This window comes from Triturus cristatus, chromosome 11 (genome assembly GCF_964204655.1).
Source record: "Triturus cristatus chromosome 11, aTriCri1.1, whole genome shotgun sequence".
In the NCBI taxonomy this organism is placed as follows: domain Eukaryota; kingdom Metazoa; phylum Chordata; class Amphibia; order Caudata; family Salamandridae; genus Triturus; species Triturus cristatus.
The window spans coordinates 81493270-81514834 of record NC_140594.1 but is presented as its reverse complement, the minus strand read 5'-3'; the positions used below and the strand labels follow the sequence as shown (position 1 = coordinate 81514834).

The following is a 21565-nucleotide window of genomic DNA, read 5'->3' as shown; positions in this document are numbered from 1 at the left end:
AAGGCAGCGTGGGTTAAAGGTCACACACAAGTACACCTGATAGTGCTACGTGAGATGTACACGTTAGGTTTCTCGTGCACAAAAACTGGTTTTACTTGTTTTTGGGAGTGTGCACGGGCAGGCGTCAGGCACTGAGTCTCTGAGGCCCTGTTTGCAGAGACTGTTTGGCAGCGGTGCTGCGTTCTGTGGATTAACACCGAATGGGGCGACCGAGAGAGGAAAACAAAAGTATTTTCATCCGTTTCAGCACGAGCTGTCGCCTGGCACAGAATGAGCCGATTCCAGGGATTATCTGGAACTTGGCTTGTGTGATATGCAGCAGTAACTTGCAAAATGGTGCTGGAAACTTTGTAAATGTTGATCTACTTTCATGGAAGGTAATTTATTCCCTGGTTCTATTTACTGCACACATTAATAAACACTGGGCCCGATTCACAAAGGTAAACTGAGACGAAGGTCGAACTTTATGACTTTCGGTATTCACAGAGGGCGTTTACGAGTCGTAAAGTTAGACTTTTGTCTCAGTTAAACTTAAGTTTCGGTCTTAAGTTCAACTGAGACTAAAAGTCCTGGTACTTAGGACCAACATTAGAGGTTAACTGAGACAAAAAATCTAACTTTACGACTCGTAAATGCCCTTTTGTGAATACCAAAAGTTGTAAAGTTAGACTTTCAGCTCAGTTTACCTTTGTAAATCGGGCCCAGTGTTTGCAGCAGCGCTAAGTTTGTAAAAAAAAAAAAGGTGCAGGTACTGAAAATATTTCCGCAGAGGCCGCCACTCACTTCTACCACTGGCACCGTCCTCATCTACCACTGGCACCGTCCTCATCTACCACTGGCGCTGCCCACCACCACCCATCCTACTTCTCAAAGCAGTGTGTCATTTCCCACCTGAGTTGCGAGCAAGTCCAACTTCCTAAAGGAGGATTCTGGAGGTTCTCCCCAAGAATATATTGAAAAAAGAGAGTAAAATGTCAGGCCAGGTCCTCCCTTGACTGGAAACAAGCGTCATAGGACCTGTTTCGGGGTTTCTATCCTCATCATGGTAGCAGTGGCGTAACACAGGCCCCCGCAGCCCCCACGGTGCGGGGGGCCCCCTCAGCACAGTACTCAGGCCTGAGAGCTCCGGATTAAATCTGGAGCGGGAAGCGGTGGAGACACCGTTGCTATCAACATGGAAGGGCGAGATGGATAGGGCTATGTTTGCTGAGCGATCCGTCTTTGTCAGGCGGGGTTGTCCTCGTAAGTGGGCCAGAGTGTGGGGAGCATGGAACAAGTATAGAGGTAACATATGTGATCCACCACCTCTTTCTGATGAGGACTCCTCTGATTCGGATGGCTAGAGAGGCCGTGGGGGTGGAGGGGAGGGAGGGCGGTATGGGCGATTGTCGGATATCCAATCTGGGCCTATTTGGAATAATTGTGACTGTGCACGGTGATTTTCTAATGTACTGTAAATGCGGCCTGATTCTATTTCTGTTGTTTGTCTTTGTTGCAAAAACAATAAAAATGTTTTTAAAAAAAAAAAAAATCTGGAGCGGGAAGCCCTCCAGGTACCTTGCAGGGGGGGCCCCCTCAACTTTCGTTACACCACTGTTGGCTAGTAAAATATCGACACAATGCGGGTGCAGGAAGCCACTGATGCCCTGGGGTACTGGTGCCACTGCACCTGCTGCACTAATGATAGCTACATTGCTCAGTCTGAGCGTTTGGGAATCTTGCACTGCACTGCAGCAATGTACCTGTTCTCTGTGTACAGAAAAGTTTGCATTTTAGCTGTCAGTTCACAACTTCAGGGAAGCTGGCATCCTTAAAACAAGCAGCCCCTGAATGCAAGGCGCTCCCCGATGTTACCCAAACCGGGGCTTGACTGTATCATGTGCTTTAAAGTCACAGACTTAGAAGAGGCGCTTCTGACGGATTGGTACGCCCTGGTGACCTTCGACACCTTTCTCCTGCCTTTCTGAAAAGCACGGTTCATTTCCCACATCAGACATTTAACAAGTGCAAAGAGAGGGAAAACACACAGATGGGTAAAGACCGAGGAAAAGAAAGATGGCAAATCCGTCACAAAGGGAGAAAACAGAAACTTACAAGAGTGGGGAAAAAAGGGCAGGGAGTGCCTGGTAGTAGATGGAAAACTACCAGCCTTGGTATTCGCCATGCCGACATTTAATTGCGCCGGCCGCCGGCTTCTGACCAGAGCTCCGGCAACCTGCTCTTTTTCTTTCACAAATTAAGCACAGCAGGGAATGTTAGGGAGAGTACAGTAGAGGGTGATGGGTGTACTCGGCTAACCGCCGTAGTCAGAGGCTATATAGCAGAAATTGAGTGGTGTCCCAGAAATCCGCCATTGGAAGGGAGAGCGTGATATTGAAGTTGGGAGGTTCTTCAAACTTTGCCAGTAGTAGGGAGACTGTGTTCAGGGGGTGTCCAGACACCCCCAGTTGTAGGAAAATTGTTATAGGGGTTGTGGGCTGTGCTACAGTGGTAGCTGGGATATGATAGAGGTATATTTAGTGTGCCCTGGCAGCCTCTGGAGGCGGTAGCTGAAGTGGGGTAGAGGTATATGGAGTGTGCCGTGGCAGCCTCCGGCAGTAGCTGGAACGGGCTAGAGTATACAGGGCGCACCCCGGCAGTCTCCCGGGGTAGCAGGAACGGGGCAGGAGTATATGGAGCACGCCCCAGCAGCCTCCAGCAGTAGCTGGAAAGGGGCAGAGGTATACGGGGTGTGCCCCGGCAGCCTCCAGCGGTAGCTGAAACGGGGCAGATGTATATGGGGCGCGCACCGGCAGCCTCCAGCGGTAGCTGGAACGGGGCAGAGGTATACGGGGCACGCCCCGTCAGCCTCTAGCGGTAGCTAGAGTGGGGTAGAGGTATATGGAGTGTCCCCTGGCAGCCTCCAATGGTAGCTAGATTGTGGTAGAGGTATATGGGGTGTGCCCGGGTAGGCTCAAGTACTTGCCAGGGTCTGGTAGCAGTATAGGTGCCGAGCCAGGCAGCTGCCATTAGTAGGGAAGCAATAGTAGACAATAAAGGATGTGCCCCTGCAGCCTGTAAATGTAGGCAGAGTGAGGTTGAGTGGTAGGAGAAACGCTCTCCATGTACCAATTTATGAAGGGAATGATGTATCGACGCCGAGGGATAGAGGAAGCACTGCTCACGCGGAGACAGAACCAGGAAGTGATTACCTTGATAGTTTCCATTGGACACACGACGACGACGGCTTCGGCCATTCCCGCGCCCAGGCCGCAGATCACACTGCGCTTACTGTCCAGCTTCCCCTGGGAATCTCTCATGTGGTTACTGAGAAACTCAAACATCCCAAACCTGCAGGAGAAAGACAAAAACATCAGGAAAGGGCCCAGAAGAAGGGAACAAGGTAAGACCGTGAAGGGGGTGCGTTGCGAGAGAACCATGGGAAGGACTGGACAGAGGTCAATACATGGAGGGTAAGAGGAGCAGACAGCAGCACAAGCACATGTTAGATGAGGCCAATGAGCCATGAGATGAAACAAGAGAACGACACACGGCATATACAGGAGTCAGAGGGTAGGGCAGACTGACTGTCCTCGAGGTAAGACCCACCTGACGGCAGCCTTGGGGATGGACCCGTAGAGTAAGGAGCTGAGGCCTCGGTACAGCCCCTTCACCCCATGGCCCTGCACCGTCTGCTTCACGCAGTCACCTGGGAGGAAGAGGGCAAACACAAGCGCGTCAGATGAAAGCCCCTCTGATTGGGCAATTCACCAACCAATGGCACCAGGGCATGAGACTCCAATACAAGGGAGAGAGTCTGACATATCAGAATAAGAAACTTTAGAGCACATCCGGTAAGTGAGCAGAAATCAAGGAAGGACCAGGATCAGGGTGTGAGCCTAAAAAAACCCAAAGAATGTGGATCACTTCGTGAAAACCAGTATTAGTGAGCAACTTAGAGTCCAGGAAATGATACAATCAAATGAAACCACAGCATAAGTAGAATAGCAGAGTACGGAGAGAGCCAGAAAGTAAGTTGTAGCAAAGTCCTTTATGCGCAATGTTAGTTCCGGACTCATAACTTGTAGCTTCTTTATTTACACATCTGGATGTGTTCATGAAACATCAGGTTTGATTACAGGTTACAAGTGTGTACCTACAGGACACCCCACTAGGAGCACAACACCCCCTTCCCAGATCAGGTCCCAACTGGTGTAGCTGTCATAACAACACTCCAAGTGACACAGCAGATGTTCAGACAGCATAGTGTTCATGGCAGAGCATAGACACATAGAAAGCAGAGATAACAAGACACAACAGAAGTGTTGTGTCCTGACACCCAAGGAGAAGCAAGAGAGAAAAGGGCAGATGCGAACGAGGTGCAGCACCAAAGCCTCAGCGCGATCCCATTCTGGGAGAAGAGGAACAGACATGGGTGAGGGTCTCGCCCTTACACCTGCAAAGAAAAGTCTAATAACTGATGAAACAAGACCCCAGAAAAAGGGACATCCAGATCTCTCTCAGGTGCTGCTGATGGCATCTTGCAAAACCTGATGCTGGAGGTGCAGATATGCGCTTTGGGGTATACCCTGCCTAGGAGCTTGTGCCCCGTGATGCACTTTCTTGTGGGACAGGCAATAGTGTGAGGGTAACCTTTGCCAATTGACTATCCCAGGTCACTCACTTGAGCTTTCTGTCTGCAGAAATACATCTTATAATGCAGGCCCGTTGGGTTGACACTAAGGGGCGGATTTACTAGTTTCTCACGCAGCGCAGTGTAGCAGCCGCAAATGCGCTGCGTCAGAAGGGGAGAGCACCATATTTATAGAAATATGACACACTCCTCCCCTATCCCTAGCACCGGCACAGAAATATGCTGCCGTGCGCCAAGGAGACATCTTTGCACCATAGTGCATGGATCTCTCAGTGAGTCTAGCATAGGTTTTGTACTGGAAGGCAATCCTTCCAGTACAAAATACCATGCTTAGAATAACTTGAAACCTTTTCCCACTTTGTGTGTGTGCTGTACAGTGCAGCACACATTCAAAGTCAGAAAAGAAAGGAGACATGAAAACAATTCTCCTTCATAGCGCCTATTTGTAATGGGTGCTATTTTCTCACGCTAAACCTACTTTTTTAAGTTAAAATGGTTTAGCATCAGAAACCTTGGATGGTTGCATGGGAACACCCAGGCACTGTCCATGGTATGCCCCGTAGGCGCTAAGTGATGCAAAGCAGGGCTATGCTCTACTTTCGAGTGTTTTCCAGCGCTAAACAAGTTTAGCATTGGGAAGAAGATTACTAAAAAAAGATTTCGCGTCATTTTGTGTCCCTTTTGTGACGCAAACACGACATTAGATCTTAGTAAATAGACCCCTAAGTTATTAGATACAAATGACAAACATGGAAAAGGCTGACCTGATGCATATGGTCAGAGATATCTTGTCGAACACACACTTACCGATGCCCTTGTAACGCGGCGGGTTGGCTTTCTCGTCCAGCTGTAGCTGTGTCTTGACATACTCGGTAGGGAATGTGATGCAGATTTCGATGCCCCCGGCGATGCCACCTACAGAGACCGAAACAAAAGGATTCTGTGAGATGCCAGTGTTGGGATGCGGAGGACAGAGTATGTAACACATCATGGCCAGGGGCGAGTATGGCGGGCTTTCAGCCTTGCTGCCCACCTCAACCCACATGGCTGCGCTATGTGAACATTGTTCCGAGAGCAAACACTGCTCAGTGGGTCCTTAAAGCAAGAGTTGTTCTGGTGACCAGTTTCTGAAAGGTCCAGACTACTGTGATTCTGAGATTCCCCAAACACTGACTTAATGGTGCACATACATTAGTGTTTAATTTCACTCATTGCACATTGGATGCTGCTTCTTTAAAACAACCATTGGCAAAGCCATTAAGTTGCGCCTTTTTGGATCTATTGGCTTTGCCTATGCCTTTTGCGATCCTCCACAGTATCAGGCTGACACTGTGCTGCATGGTCATAAAAAAAGGTTTTAAAATGTCATAATGATGTGACTACTGCTGGGGATCACATCATTCCACTCGCATGCACATACACGATGATAGAAGGCAAAATAAATTCGACCACAAGGGTGGGGGGAGGGGTAACAGGAGAAGATGGGGCAGAGATCATATGAGGCAAGAACAAGACAGGGGAGGGTGGTGGAGAAGTGCACATGGAGATAAGAACGTGTAGCACAAGAGCAGGAGAAAGAAGAACATGTCGGCGGGAGGACAAGCACGTAAAAGAGGAAAACACATTAAAGTAATAGCCGCACAGGGGAGAAGCAAACGAGGGTGAGAACTACACAGTGCACAAGAGGATTCGGAGAGAAGTATATGAAAAACAGGGAATGGAGTGGGCATTTGGGGAAAGCACACAGGAGAAAGAAGCAGAGAGCTAGAAAGAACATGCACTCTCATGGAGTGCTTAATCCCCCCCCAAAAAAAATCCCAAAAGTGAGCAGCCAATCAGAGGGATGGTAAAAAGGCTTTGCTCCAGGGTAGGGACAAACACAAGATGGACAAGCTGGGAGAAGAAAACGCCATCAAATAAGAAGCAAGCAAATGAGAGTGACAATAAAGTCAACCAATGGTATGCAATGGGCGGGGTATATGTGCCTGTAGGTTCTGACTAAGCTGACAAAAGGTCTTTTGCAACCACGCAGCTTGCTCTGTCTGGTAGGCTTGGGCTAAAAACTGCACCTTACTCATGTTCACAATTAAAGCAAACAGCTCTGATTTGCTATCCTCAGATGGAAGGGGGTAAAATAGAGGTTTATAGGGATAAAAGGAGAATATGCACTTTCTGGGATAGGGCAACACAACCCTGACTTGTCATGGCAATAAGTTATTTTGCATTATCTGTTACATTTTGTGAGCAGCGGAGGCATGGGCACCTGTTTCATGCGCCTACGGGCCATAAAGTGAATTAAGTCAACTCAATATTTGTCTGCGTTAGTGCTTTATTTTGAGACAGCTCCACTCAGAAACGGAAAGAGGCAAATCTTGCTCACTATTTTCATGCTGTACTACTTGAAAAAAAAATGTGAGCTAACGCAGAGAAAAAACGGTAAATGAATTCACTTTCCGCCCCACAGGCACATGAAATAGGCGCCTGACTCTACACTGCCCCAGCAAAGCCCATCATGTTGCAGCACTTGATCGGATTTTATGTTGTTTTCCTTTTTACATATTCCTTTTCTTCCTTATACTGTCACCCTTCTCCTCCACACCTGTTTTCCCCCTTTTGTAAATCCCCCCTCCTCCTGGCAATTTCTTTGCATGCTTTCTACATCCTCTTTCCTACCTTCTTTTACTTAGTCCCTCCTCTTGTACATCCCCTTCTCTTGTGTGATCTCTTAGACAAAATATGTTCTCCACAGTGCTCCATCTTTCATGAGTGTACCCGATCCTCGCGGGTGATAGTGCACCTTACAAATACACATAACACAACTTATTCTTCTCCTTGCACTCTGCTGCTTCATTATATTTCAGCAAGGTGGACATCTCAGGCAAGGGGAAATCCCTACGAAGCAACGCTCACTCGTTTCCAGTGCAAGCACACAAACTCTAGCCAATCAAAAGCTGTAGGGATGAAGAGGCGGAGTTAAAGCTGCTCTCTCAATTATATGTCTTGAAGTGATTTTTCTGTTGATCACATGAGGTTCAGCGACAGCTGCGCTGTCAAGCCAGACCTAAAAAATAATGTGGATGTGATATCAAAGGAAGTGACAGCACAACCATGAACTCACAAGAAGTGACATCAGATCTTAAGACCTCACATATATTTAGCAGGTCTATCATGAGTGCATGTGAGCGCATCACAGTATTTAACAAATGAGATTTCGCTTTGGGGTTGTGGCAAAACGACACAACCCTGATGCAAAATCTGGGCATCAACTTTTATTTTTTAAACACTGCCACAAAGAAATTGTCAAAACAACAATTGATGGACAGAATGCAGAACAATGTCATACATTCACCCCAGTGTTTGTTGTAACAAAGAAATTGTCAACAAGGAGAAATGTGGCAGTAAATCTGTTCTGCTTAACAGATTGCAAAGTCACATTTTTTTTTAAAGATCTTATAGGGTTAAGGCATCTGCTCCAGAGATCTTTGTTTGCTCAGTAAATAATAATAATGGTAAAATAACTCTGGAGGGTGACGCATTACCAGGAGAGATTTGTGTTTTCTTTAGTCCCAGTTTTGAATTAAAAAAGTAAATAGGATTACTGTGTCTCCTGCAAAGCACATCATGTAACATGCAGAGGACATATTTTAATTTATGTAGATAGGTAAGTAGTGGTTTGCTGCTTTTAAAACAGAGATCCTTTTGATAGTTGCAGTTCATAAACCGCAATCCTTTTAAAGTAGCACAGTGAGCAATGAAGGACATGTGACTCTTACACCTTGTTACCCTCACTGTTTCATGCGGGCCCACAGGAATTATGTGATTCTGCCACCACTGCGTTTCTCGTTGAATAATGGATTTGCCACATAATCATCATCTACTGCAGATTTTGACAAAAAATGTTGTTTCTTGCCCAAACTGATCAAAAGTTACTAAAAATGTGTTTTGCTGTGCAGCGGAACTTTGCAAAGGTTGACTGTTCACCTTTCAGTTGCATATTGCTGTATTTGGGTGTTAAACTTGTACTAATACGGTGAAACCTTTGTCCAGACAGTGTTAGGATGTGTAAATATTATTAAAAAAATTGACTGGTACTATCACAAAATATGCCTCTTTATGCCGCATAATTTGCATTTTCATGCCACATACTTTTGTAAACGTGCCGCATAATTTAATCCTTCATTGCTGCATACTTCCAGTGGCCCTGGTCTTATATTACATATTCTGTACATTGATTTACACACACAATTTATTGACTATGTATAATGTATATGTGATATATAAAGCGCTCTGATACGCTGCATTGAGATGAGTAGCATTAAACCGAGCGCTTAAAAGGTAGTATTTAAAATTGGTATTAGTGTAAATACTGGGACAGATCACCACATCTGATATTTCCACGGTGCGTTTTTATATCTTTAATACAGACACTGAACAAAGTCAAAATCATGTCTCTCTTAAGCACTTGTGAAGTAATACCAAGCTGTGTGCCTTTGTTTCCCCTCCATTACATTTGCAGCTAGGTGAGAGGCTCCAGACAGCGCCTGGCCTGCATAATGAAACAAAAGAAGGCCGAATGGCCCCTTAAATTCTGCCTTTATTTCTGGCCCGGTTGGAATTTAAAATAACAAAGCCCCCCTTGCCGCCTGCACAGTGCTGCTCTGAACTAAAGCAATACCAAAGGGGATGATGGACGGAGCGCTTGAGCAAATCAAACACTCACCCCCAGTCAACTGATCTGGGTTTAATCCATCATCATTCTTTAGCTCACTCCACCACCCCAGTTCAGAGATGGCCATATGCAAATCAGTCTGACCCTGTGATGATGGACGGGCTGGACTGTTCCCATGAGGCACAGGGTCAGACTGATTTGCATATGGCCATCTCTGAACTGGGGTGGTGGAGTGAGCTAAAGAATGATGATGGATTAAACCCAGATCAGTTGACTGGGGGTGAGTGTTTGATTTGCTCTAACGCTCCGTCCATCATCCCCTTTGGTATCGCTGAACTAAAGAAGGCAACGTGCAGGCGCTGCTAAATGGATCCCAATGTCTGAAAATTACACCGGGACGAGTTCATCACAGTTCAGTGGAGCCTGAACTCATGGCCGGGTGGACGGCGTCCACCCTCTGAAATTAGTAGGTGGATGCCGTTGACCCGCGTGTGCCCCTGACTTGTGCCCTGTTTACATATGACGCAGTTCTAAGGGAGAGAGGGCTGTAACTGCAGGGTGAGTGTTGTAGTATGAGTGCAGGGGAGTGGAGTGTGAGTGCAGGGTGAGCAGAGTGCTCTTACAGGATAAGCGGTGCGTGAGGGCAGGGGGAGACGTGCCTTTATGAGGTCTGGGCAAAGCACATTAAGCCGGACCCTTTTGACATTACCAATGCTTGTATTGCATTTTGTTTCCCTGTAACAGGCCGCTCACACCAAATGGCTCCTCTTGATGTATCGCCCTTTTTGATTACCAAATTATGCTTGTAATACACATCTTTCTTTGTTAAGAGGTCAGCCCCACATGGGCCTTGTACATGCAATTCAAAACTCCCAAATTAAACAAATGAAAGGAATATTCTTTGAACATTTCTCTTCCTACATGAATACTCTCCTCGCGACATCCGTCCCCAGTAACACTTTCTTTCCTCTTTCCGTTTATTCCGCCTCCCCCCGCCCCCTCCCACGATCGCTCCACCCACTTGGCTTTCCAGGGCTGCAGTGCGTTGCAATTATGCTGACTCATTCAGGCGGGATCCGCACTACTACCAAGGCATGACTCATCGCTACTACGGAGGACCCAGTGATTGGCGGAAAAAGCCAACACCCCTTTAAAGAAAACACCAGCTCAACTAACCTTGAACGACAGGATGTTCGAGCCTCCCCCCTGAGAGCAGGCATGGGAAGGAGGCTGGGTGAACTCCTAGGCTCCCTCTTACACATGACGATTATCTGCCGCCTCGTTTGAGACCGTGCAGCTGCCGGCCTCCTGATAAGGCAGCACTTTAAACACAGCCCTACAGAAGATGACAGTGCAGGACCCCTCTGCCCACCCTTGCCTGAACATTCCTTCTTGCTTTCCTTTTCTATTTCTCTAATTTCTCCCCTTTTGTCTTTTCCCGTGCTTTCCTTCTTTTTCCCCTTTCTTGTTTCTTTCCTATCGCTTTTCTACTCTTTAATTCCCTAACCCTTGTTCTTCTAACCGTCAATCTTTCCTTTCTATCTTGCTTTCTTCATTTTTTCATGTGTTTATGTGATTTCCCACTTTTAAGCTCTCATCCATTTCTACTTTTTTCTCTTTTTCCACTAATTCAGTCCCATTTTCACACTATTCCCTTCTTTTTGTTTAAATGCCTCCTTTTTTCTTCCTCTTTCTCTCGCTCCTTTTATAGATTTATATTTTTCTAATTTTCTGTCTGTTTTCTGTACTTTTTTACGTTGTTTTTTTTATCCTTCCATTGTCTTTCTTTTCTCTGTCTTTATTTTTTCTTCTTTTCTTTTTATGATTTCTCTTTCGTCTCCTTTCTTTGACTCCTTTGACGCTCTGATGCAGAACTGGTTCTCTGTCCCATAGAGGTATGTTTCTTGTCCTCCCAGTCTATGGGCCTCTGTCCCACGTCCCGCTCACAGGGGTCCTAGCCCTTGTCCTACTGTCCCAGACCGGACACAGCAGAGCGCCCTCGAACAGCAGGATTGCGTGCTCAGAAAGTTATATTAATAATTTAACCTCTTAGCTAAGCTTGGGTTGACCTTGAAGTTCTTTGTAACTTTTTATTGTGCTGTTGTTGCAAAGCTTGGCGCTACACACACTTTCCTGTCATAAACCCTTGCTGCTGACATCACGTTTCCAAAGGTTAGAGAATGATACATATCTGGAAAAGCAAGCCAACTCCTTCCCTTCCATCCTCCAGTCACTCAAAAGGCCTGTCCCATCTCTGGTAATGCTGGACCACTGCTCGGTCCATGCCCCATCACCCCTGGACCCCTGCCTGGCTGGGCGACCATCTCACCCTAGGTCATTTCTGATTGTCTGCAGTCCTGACCTTTTCACCTGCAACTCAATGATCTCCTGTATCCGTTCTAATTAGGTAAAAGAGCAAAACAAGACTACAACACCCACAATGCATTAGGTTATCACATGAAAGGCGAGAACAGGAAACAGTGTCCCCAGTGACCTAGAAGGAGGTGGTCACCTTTTGGCTCGGTCACTTCTAAAGGTCTGGCCGGCCATTACATGGCCGAAGTTAAGCTTGGTTTTGGTTCCTGCATATGCTTGGACTTTGCACCAATAGCCACTATGCGCCCCATGTCAAGCAACCCCCCCCCCCCCCCCCCCTTACCCTGTAAGCCCTCTAAAAGCATCGCGCTCTGGCACGGGATAACAAAAGTCCTGCCCGTGCCACAAATGAATGGGATAAGTAGAGCGAGAAATGTACCACCCCAGGGCTCAGTCTGGGACAGAGGAATAAATGCATCAGAGGTAATAGATTGAAACTTAAAAAGGCACACCAGTGACGTGGGAGCACGTGACCGCGTGGCTGCATGCTTGGCTCCAGGAGTTTCTGAAGCAACATTAAGAGAGAAAGTTTTCAGTACCCGGCCTTGCGGGCAGCTGGCTGCTGGCACCATCAGTCTACCTACAGCTCTGTACATTTCAAAACACTTAACTGGCACGAGAAGCCAGGCGAATCATGACAAAGGTTATTACTGTATTGTTAAACAGAAGAAATGTTAAACAAGAAAAGAAAAAGGCAGTGATGTGTACAAATGCATGCGTCACCATTCATCGCACGTGTCCATATGCGCCAGCATCACACGCATACACACACATGCGTAATAATGCACTGACCATTTTATTTTTTTGTTTAATTTACCACTCCAAGCGAGTGGACGTCCATCGTGGAGTAGATAATAAAAAAACATAAAAAGTGTGTCAAATTGCATTGATTTTTTTTTAAAGAAAAGAGTGGCCGAGCTGCAATTTGCATCTCTAGGCTTCCTAGAAAATAGAAATGTTTTATTTTTCGTGAAAGAGCACAACTATGAGGGACGGGAAGCGAAGGAGGGGATAACCCTGGGGTGAGGGGAGGCTGGGTACAGCGGAGAAGCTTGTGGGGTTGGGAGGAGGGTTAAAAATAAAATGTAAAATAAAAAAAACTGGACAGGGTTCTGGAGAAGCAAGAGACAAGCTCAAGGGGGTGGTGAGATTAACAGGAAAAGCAGCAAGGGTAGAGATTTGAGGGGAGAAGCAGCACACAGATGAGACAGGAAGGAAACACATGCACTCAACAAGAATACTGGAGTAGAAAAGAAAAAAGTAGCTCCCTAAATGCAAGCAGTGGAAGGATACAAGTCATCCAGTCAAAAGATTTAAAGAAGCTATGGTCCAGGTGAGACGAACACAAGAAGCAGAAGAAGAGGCAGGAAAACAATCCGATAAGAAGCAAGCAAATGAGTGATGAGAAAGCCAGCCAATGGTAAGCAACGCGGTGACCCAAAGCCCACTTTCAGTATTGCTAGTGTCCGTAATACATACCTGTCAACTCACACGGTGTCACCGTATGTGTCACACGATTTCAGCCCCCATCACACAGTCACCCAGTGAGGAGCCAAAATCACACGGCGGCAGGAAAAACGAGCTGAAAACCACTGTAAACAGGGGATTTTCCAGCGCAGTGGCGGCTGGTATTAAATGGCGCTGGGGCCACACCTCACTGACCCTCAAGCCCAATTAACACTTTTCCACCTTTATTTGTGGTATACTATTTTGGTGCAGCCAGTCACTAGCAGGCCAATCCTGCGCATGTGCATACGCCCAAAGTGTTGGTACCATCACACAAGGCGTACCTTTTTACAGCCCTTTATTCCCAGAAAAAGACGCGGTGCTGAATTGGAGTATGGGGCTGATTGAATGAAGCCTGCCCGAGACTGCTGGCTGAAGCTCTGCGTCATGTGCGTCACATGGCGTGCGCCAATCTTTTCACATTCAACAAATTCCTCATTTCCGAAGTCCGCTTTCAATGTTTACGAGAACAATGCCACATTTGCCATCCTGCAGGCGATTGGGGTGATTTTCTTCAAACTCAGCAGCATCATCAGAGGAAATAAATCGTCCTCGTAGATTCGACTTTCTTGATAGCCTCCACGCACACAACTAAGTTAAGGGTTTTAGTATATAGGAAGTCTCGGCGCTCAGCAAATTTACGTTTGGTGTGTCTGAGTAAACTAGTGAGTATGGTGCTGTCCAGGAAGGGGAGACCCTTGTAACCCCTCAATGTGTGTAGGGGAGACCCTACAGCAAAACAGTATAGCACACATACATAATAAAGCAAGTAAATACAAGTGTTAACGTAAGCAATATGTACAGAGTTCTTGAGCGATGCCGTACATTCTTTATTTCGGTGAAAAAAGCAACCGCTGGCTGAGCCCTCGGATCACAGAAGCAGCATTACGTCTGCTGCAGTCCAATCCAGGTGTTAACCGTACTATAAAAGTAAATACTCCTGGTTTTTAACAGATTTTACCACTTTGGTAAGAATCTTTTGATAATGTAGATGGCAGGAGTGAGTCCTATGAGGCACATGGCAGGCAGTGCTTTCCTGGTAAAATGAAAACAGCTGGATAAGTGACACCCAGAGCACCGTTTAAAAAGTCACGCCCATAGTTTTAAATGTGCTGAAAACGTGAATAGCTCACTGAGTTACATATCTTCTGCTGATACCTGGTGTGCTCTTTGGAGCATATGTTGGTATCCCTGTAAGGGCAAACCAACAATTTGTCAGGGTGCAGTTGAATTTGCTATGTGTAACATCTGTGCTTACAGTGCTAAGAAATGGCAAAACCTGGTCTGAAGGGATATACAGAGGCATCCCACACGCCTTCTCAAAAGGTAGTAAAGCATATTCTTGGTACCCGTGTTTTTATTGTATTGCTACAACATTCTGTTTTGCGTCATACTGTAAGCATTTGAAAGTAGTATTTTCTATTGAAAATGCATCATGCTTCAGGTGGCATACTCAGAAGTATTGGAACATTTAAGAGTGCTGAGTACCCCTTACAAATTGCTTTTTAAACCTATGAGTTTTCCAGCAATTTTTCTGGGACATGTGTTGACCAATGCACTAAAATGCCTTCTGGGTTTAACTGCCTGAAGCAAACTCTCTTGGTGATGCCCAATCCCCTTCAGGTGTGCAACACCTGTCAGTTATTATTGCCCTACCATTATAATGTCACCAGCCGCCACTGGGATTTTCAGCTGTTTTCTGAGGCTGTAGGCAGCCGATGTCCATTAAAAGGTGTGAAAACACCCCAGGACACAGGCGACCACCTCAGTGAAGCTTTGATTTTTTTTCGTGAGGGGAGGCAGAGGAGAGGGGTTGGTGGATATTTTTTTTGAGAAAGGGGAGTTAGTGGAGGGCAGAGACCCTCTCAGTAGCTCCCCCCATGAGGCCCCGCCCCCCTCTTCACACAGTGTCATTTCTTTATAAATTTGCAGGTATGCCCTTAGATAGCTCTCCGCACCAGGCCCGCCCCCTCCAAGGCCCCACCTCCTCCTCACACATTGAAGTTATTTTGTAAGTTGGCAGATATGCTAATAGGTCTGCAACAAGCAGAGCTCAAAGCTGTCTGTGGATGAGAACGAAAAACAGACAAAAGTCTGCACGAGGCCTCAGCTGTCAGCACTGGTGGCTGGGGGGCAGGAAGGTGTGCTCGTGCGTAGCAGAGAGAGAAGGGGGCGGGGGAGAAACATACAAGCAAAACAAGAAAGTGGGTTAAAATCTCCTGACAGTTTGACCGACAGTCTCCTTGAAATAAATTTACATTTCATTATATTTCGCTCAAAAACATTGCAAGTAACCCTTAAATTGCCATTCCAGTGTATCCCGCTCCCCTCTAGAAGCACAGGATACCGGGCTTTACCGATGCAATAAATGTCGCAGCGCCCTCTGGGGCCACTCGTAACTAGGGCCCAAGTCTTGAATGGATTTTACTACAGTAGAATTTGTGACACGGAGCACTGAAAATGGAGGCAAACATAGCACATGAGCTGAGTGAGGCTCCTGATGGTGGAGCGTGGCAGGTCTGCACAGACTTATGTGGGAGGGGTGTGGGACGTGAGCACAGACCCCTGACAGAGGGGCGTGGCACGCTATACAGACTCCAGTCATGGGGCATGAGCATAGATTCCTGATGGAGGAGCCTGGCACCTGAGCACAGACTCCTGATGAAGGGGCATGGCACGTGAGCACAGACTCCTGATGAAGGAGCGCTGAATCTTTTCAGACATTCACCTCCAGTCACAGATCTGGGTTAAATTCATCATCATTCTTTAGCTCACTTCGCCACCCCAGTTCAGACATGGCCATATGCAAGTCAGTCTTGACCCTGTTCCTCATGGAACAGTCCAGCCCGAACTGCCAAGCTAGGTCTTCCCTGAACCGGAAACAAGCATCCTGGGACCGGTTTTGGGGTAACACCCTTCATCAGCTAGGCCAGCTTGAATCCAGTGGCAAAGTGAGCAAGGGACCCACGGCTGGGCATACCCTGCTAACTTAGGGCGAACAAAGCAAACACAAGGAGATGATTGACGGAGCACTGAAACGTTTAAGACACCCACCCCCAGTCACAGATCTGGGATGAATCCATCATCATTCTTTAGCTCACTTTGCCACCTCAGTTCAGACCCAGCTATATGCAAATCAGTCTTGACCCTGTGCCTCATGGGAACGGTCCAGCCCGAACTGCCAAGCTAAGTCTTCCCTGAACCAGAAACAAGCATCCTGGGACCGGTTTTGAGGTAACACCCTTCATCAGCCAGGCTAGCTTGAATCCAGTGGCAAAGTGAGCAAGGGACCCACGGCTGGGCATACCCTGCCAACTTAGGACTAACAAAGCAAACACAAGGAGATGATGGCCGGAGCGCTAAAACTTTTGAGACACTCGCCCCCAGTCACAGATCTAGGTTCAATCCATCATTGTACTTTAGCTCACTTCACCACCCCACTTCACCGGTAAACATCCAGGGTAAATGCTCTAGGCCTAACCCAATTCCCAGGATGGGATCAGCCCCTGTAATGTGCTTAATAAACTCTCTGTGCCACAGGCACCTTAGCTGATCATGTCCGATGAAATTAAGGGAGCTTTGTACAGGGGCCAATACACTAGCTTAACCCTGCCTCAGCCTTCACGGTCTCTATGCGCAGACGGGTGTAAAGGGGCGCACCTTGGCCCATGCAAAGCCCATGCACAAGATGAAAAGCCTTGGATTCTTTGTAAACACTGCATGTGGGCCTACTGCCCTGCTTTATTAAATTATTTCATTCACCCGATAACCAGCGACGGCAAGGAAGATCGCGGGTACCCTGGGACAGGAAGTCTGCCTTCACGTGCATCACCCATCCACGCTTGAAAGGGGGGGTAATCCGGCGGGACTCTCCCGCTAAACCCAAAAGAAGGACTTCAGCGACGGAGCGATGTGACCGAAACGATCTGTAAATACAGTTTACCTTCCAGAAAGGTTAGCGTGCACAGCAGTGAGTTGCAGCCCTGCTTCCCATACAAGTCACGGTCACACTATAAACTTACTCCCAGTCCCTTCCACGCCTGCACATCCGAGAGGCGTGCAACAAACAGACAATGTGTGCACAACGGAAGGGTGGCATGGATTGTAATGTGCACACAACACCGTGTATTTGCAACCAGAGCTACGCTAATGCGACTGCTCCTGTCTTCAAGCACTTATTTAAGGTGCCGCGAGTAGGGGCATAACAAACACCCCCGCAGCCCCTGCGGTGCGGGGGGGCCCAGTCCTCAGTACGTGAAGGGGGTCCCCCTCAGCTCATCGGTAGAGAGCTGTATGCCTCTTGCTCTAAGCAGCTGCAGTCTGCTCTGAGCTCCTCCAGTTGATCCAGGACTGAAGAGAAACAAAGAGAAACAAAGTTATGTTTCTCTTCAGTCAGAGCCCGGCCAGAACAAGGATGGGGGTGGGGGCCCTCAGAGGGTCAGGCCACCAGTGCTCTCCAAGCAGGTGCTGCATTCTGGACAGTTCTTAACAAAGAGTGTCATTCCTTCACTGCCCCTTTTTCTTGAGGAGTGGTTTGAATTTCAGAGGTGCTCTGTTACTCTGAATGTGCCACATTTACTCTCGTACTTTTTTCCTTTAGATTTTTCTCAAATTCATGAATTGGATTTGGCTTCCAGGGGTGGGTGTTCTTTAGCTGGAGAGAGTACAGTCAGGAGGCCTGTTTGTGGGTCAGGTTTGCCCCGAAAGGTAGGCCCCTCTCTCTCTCACTGGGGATCTTGTAATTCGAAATTGCCATTTTTCAGGGGAAATACAGAATTCCTCGATTATGGATTTCAACATATTGGAGGGCTTGAATTGTGTTTTCTTCTTTAAGTTGAAATGTATGGAAGGGGCTGTTCTTGCCTCAGGCTGCCCCACCGTTCCTGGGTCTGCAGTGACTCGTTCACAGGGACAGTGACGATGATGGCGTCAGGATATGTTCCAGCTCCTTTGTAAATAAATGTTCAACTTCTATTTTATTTGGATGGGATGGGGCCGCAGGGTCAAGCCGGGCAGTGATTAGACGAGGGACAGGAGGCTAACTGACGGAGTCCTAGGACTTGGGACCATACAACAGACATGGAGGGGGGGTGGAGTGGGGGAGTATAGTTGGGGGGGGGAAGGGGGTTGGTAGAAAAGGGTAGCTGATAAGTTCGGAGTCGGAGACCGCAGTCGTTATGCATGGGATTCACAATGTAGAGGCACATGCATAGGAGCAAGGCCTCGGAGATAACCGATGCAGATCTGACTGCAGCTATACTGTAAATACTGTAAAGAGATGATGGACTGTTGTGCGTGTTGCCCTGCTGCTCTATAATATGTGAAAACTGAATATACCCTGATTGTTTGTAACGTTCATTATAAATGCCAATAAAGATATCTAAAAACTTCTATTTTATTTGGGTGGGATGGGGCCGCAGGGTCAAGCCGGGCATTGATTAGACTAGGGACAGGAGGCTAACTGACGGAGTCCTAGGACTTGGGACCATACAACAGACATGGAGGGGGGGTGGAGTGGGGGAGTATAATTGGGGAGAGGAAGGGGGTTGGTAGAAAAGGGTAGCTGATAAGTTCGGAGTCGGAGACCACAGTCGTTATGCATGGGATTCACAATGTAGAGGCACATGCATAGGAGCAAGGCCTCGGAGATAACCGATGCAGATCTGACTGCAGCTATACTGTAAATACTGTAAAGAGATGATGGACTGTTGTGCGTGTTGCCCTGCTGCTCTATAATATGTGAAAACTGAATATACCCTGATTGTTTGTAACGTTCATTATAAATGCCAATAAAGATATCCAAAAACTTCTATTTTATTTGGTTAGTCGTGTATTACTCTTGGTGCGTAATCACCATGTAAACATCAACATATCCGACGGTATAAAGTAGTACTCGGGGTATAAAACACAGGTTTGTGCACCATGTGAGGAGGGCCTTTCCTGGTGGAGTGAGGCATGAGATACATAGATATTTGTGCTTCGGTATCTTCACTTTGATGGTGTGAGACGGTTGCCGCACCCACACCGGCCACCATTGGTGAGGTTACCTTATCTCATATTTCCAGTACCAGCTCTTGTAACCAGCACTTTTGTAAGGCTATTTGGCGCTGCCGGTGCTTCCCGTCATCGCTGCTGCACTTAATCTGGTACAATAGGGACACTTCTCAGCAGGACCGCGGTACGGAAACCGGTTCTGTGACACAGCACCAGTGCCTCTCAGCTATTATTGAATGGATGCACCTCAGCGCTGTACACTAGCGCCACACTATTCGCCTATTCTAGGTGTGATTAAAGTTCGGCACGCTCTCAGCAGAGCGGATTTCATAACTGCCGTTGAACGCCTCTGCCGATCTTAAGGCTATCATTTCTGTTGCCCGATTTACTGGTACTCGAGTCACCGACCTTGAAAGGAGGAAGAGCTGTGTAGGCCGTGCCGGCATTGGAGTGGCACAACTGGTGTTTGGTTGCTATCCGATGGCGAGGGGTCAGGTCACCCGAGGAGGATAGGGCCATGGGTTGGCACGAGAGACTGAGTGCTCCTGTGAGAGGCGATACACCTAGTCAGTTATGGAGGGTAAAAGAGGGAGCCTGCTTCCTCTGTATCATCATTTGAGGCCTGAAGTTAGCTGGTGGAATTGGGGGAATCTTGCCGAGCGCTAGAAAGATATAGGCATGGTCCTAGGTATTTCAACTACTGCAGACGTATTTCTTATTATATGGTATTCGACACAACTGACGCCACGAGTGAGAAATACGCGGGGCTTCCGACGCAACAGCTAGTGTGTTGTGGGAGGGTTTAGAACATGGGTACTCGCAAACTTTCTCTCGGGAGCCAAATTTCCAGTGTGGTTTGTGGCCAAGGGCCGCGTTGGTGAGGGCGGGGTCAGTGGGGGAGGGGGCGAGGCTAGAGCACACAAAAAAAACGTGACCATGAGGTTGAACACAGGCCCCTGCAGTGGACGCATTCGTCCACTGTGCCACCAGACCCAGCATACACACATCTGTGTCTGTCTCTGTCTGTCTGCCTGTCTCTCTCTCTGTCTCCCTCCCTCTCCCTCCGTCTGTCTCCCTCCCTATGTCTCCCTCCCTCCCTGTCTCCCTCTGTCCCCCTCCCTCTGTCTCCCTCCCTCTGTCTCCCTTCCTCTTTCTCCTTCCCTCTGTCTCCTTCCCTCTGTTTCCCTCCCTCTGTTTCCCTCCCTCTGTCCCCCTCCCTCTGTCCCCCTCCCTCTGTCCCCCTCCCTCTGTCACCCTCCCTCTGTCTCCCTCCGTCTCTCTGTCTCTGTTTTTCTGTCTCTATCTGTCTCTGTCTCTATCTGTCTGTCCCTGTCCATGTCTCTGCCTCTATCTGTCTCTGCCTCTATCTGTCTGTCTGTCCCTGTCTCTATCTCTGTCTCTATCTCTCTGCCTCGATCTATCCCGGTCTCTATCTCTGTCTCTCTGTCTGTCTCTGCCTCTGTCTGTCTCTGCCTCTGTCTCTGCTTCTATCTGTCTGTCTGTCCCTGTCTCAGTCTCTATCTGTCTCTGTTTTTATCTCTGCCTCTATCTGTCTCTGCCTCTATCTGTCTCTGCCTCTATCTGTCTCTGCCTCTATCTGTCCCTGTCTGTCTGTCCCTGTCTGTCTGTCCCTGTCTCTATCTGTCTCTCTGCCTCTATCTTTGCCTCTGTCTCTGTCCAAACAGGAAGCTTCCCAAAATGCCCTTTTAAAAGTCAGCTGTGAAAGCACTTACAGCTGACTTTTGAAGGGCCTTTTGGGAAGCTTTCCGAAGGTGCCCTGACGTCACAGAGGCCGGCAGTAAACACAGAAGATGGCCGCAGGAGCATACATAGTGAATACCTATTTAATACGTATTCACTACTATGCTCCTGCGGCCATCTTCTGTGTTTACTGCCGGCCGTGGAAACTGCAAGGCAAGGTCCGTGGGCCGCCAATGAAGGCCTGCCGGGCCACTGTCGGCCCGCGGGCCGTACTCACGGGTGAGGGTGGTGGGGGCAGGGTTCTGTGTCATTCAAGGTTGTAAACTCGGCGTGCACTGTGTGCGGCGTGTGCTGTCCCTCTCCCCGCACCGAGTGCACTGACTCGTACTAGTTCACAGCGGAAACTAATACCAGGGAGGCACGCAATACATGTCATTCTGTGGAAGCAAACACTTCAGAAAATGTGAGCCAACAGTTAGATTGTGTCCTGCGGGTCTGTGGAGGAAGCCAGCCGCGCTGTCCAACAGCCCTCCCGCAGACGTGCAATCAGACCACAGTGGGTGTATCGCAGTATAAACTCTCAATAATTGCTTGCGAAGTGCCACAGTGTAGGTGCAGTAGCTGAGCAGGTTGAGCGCCAGCTGCTGAGATAACTCACAGCTCTAAACCTCTTACATTCACTCTAC

At 47.8% G+C, this 21565-nt stretch overlaps 1 protein-coding gene across 1 annotated transcript in view; it reads right to left on the bottom strand.

Moving 5' to 3' along the window:
- SLC25A1 (solute carrier family 25 member 1) overlaps nt 1–21565 on the bottom strand; it is a 91325-nt gene that overhangs the window by 28502 nt on the left and 41258 nt on the right. Inside the window, exons 2-4 of the mRNA XM_085634159.1 lie at nt 5441–5548; nt 3589–3688; nt 3192–3330 (exon numbers count right to left, since the gene is read on the bottom strand). Coding sequence (XP_085490285.1) covers nt 3192–3330; nt 3589–3688; nt 5441–5548 — 347 coding nt within the window. The remainder of the gene's footprint in view (nt 1–3191; nt 3331–3588; nt 3689–5440; nt 5549–21565) is intronic.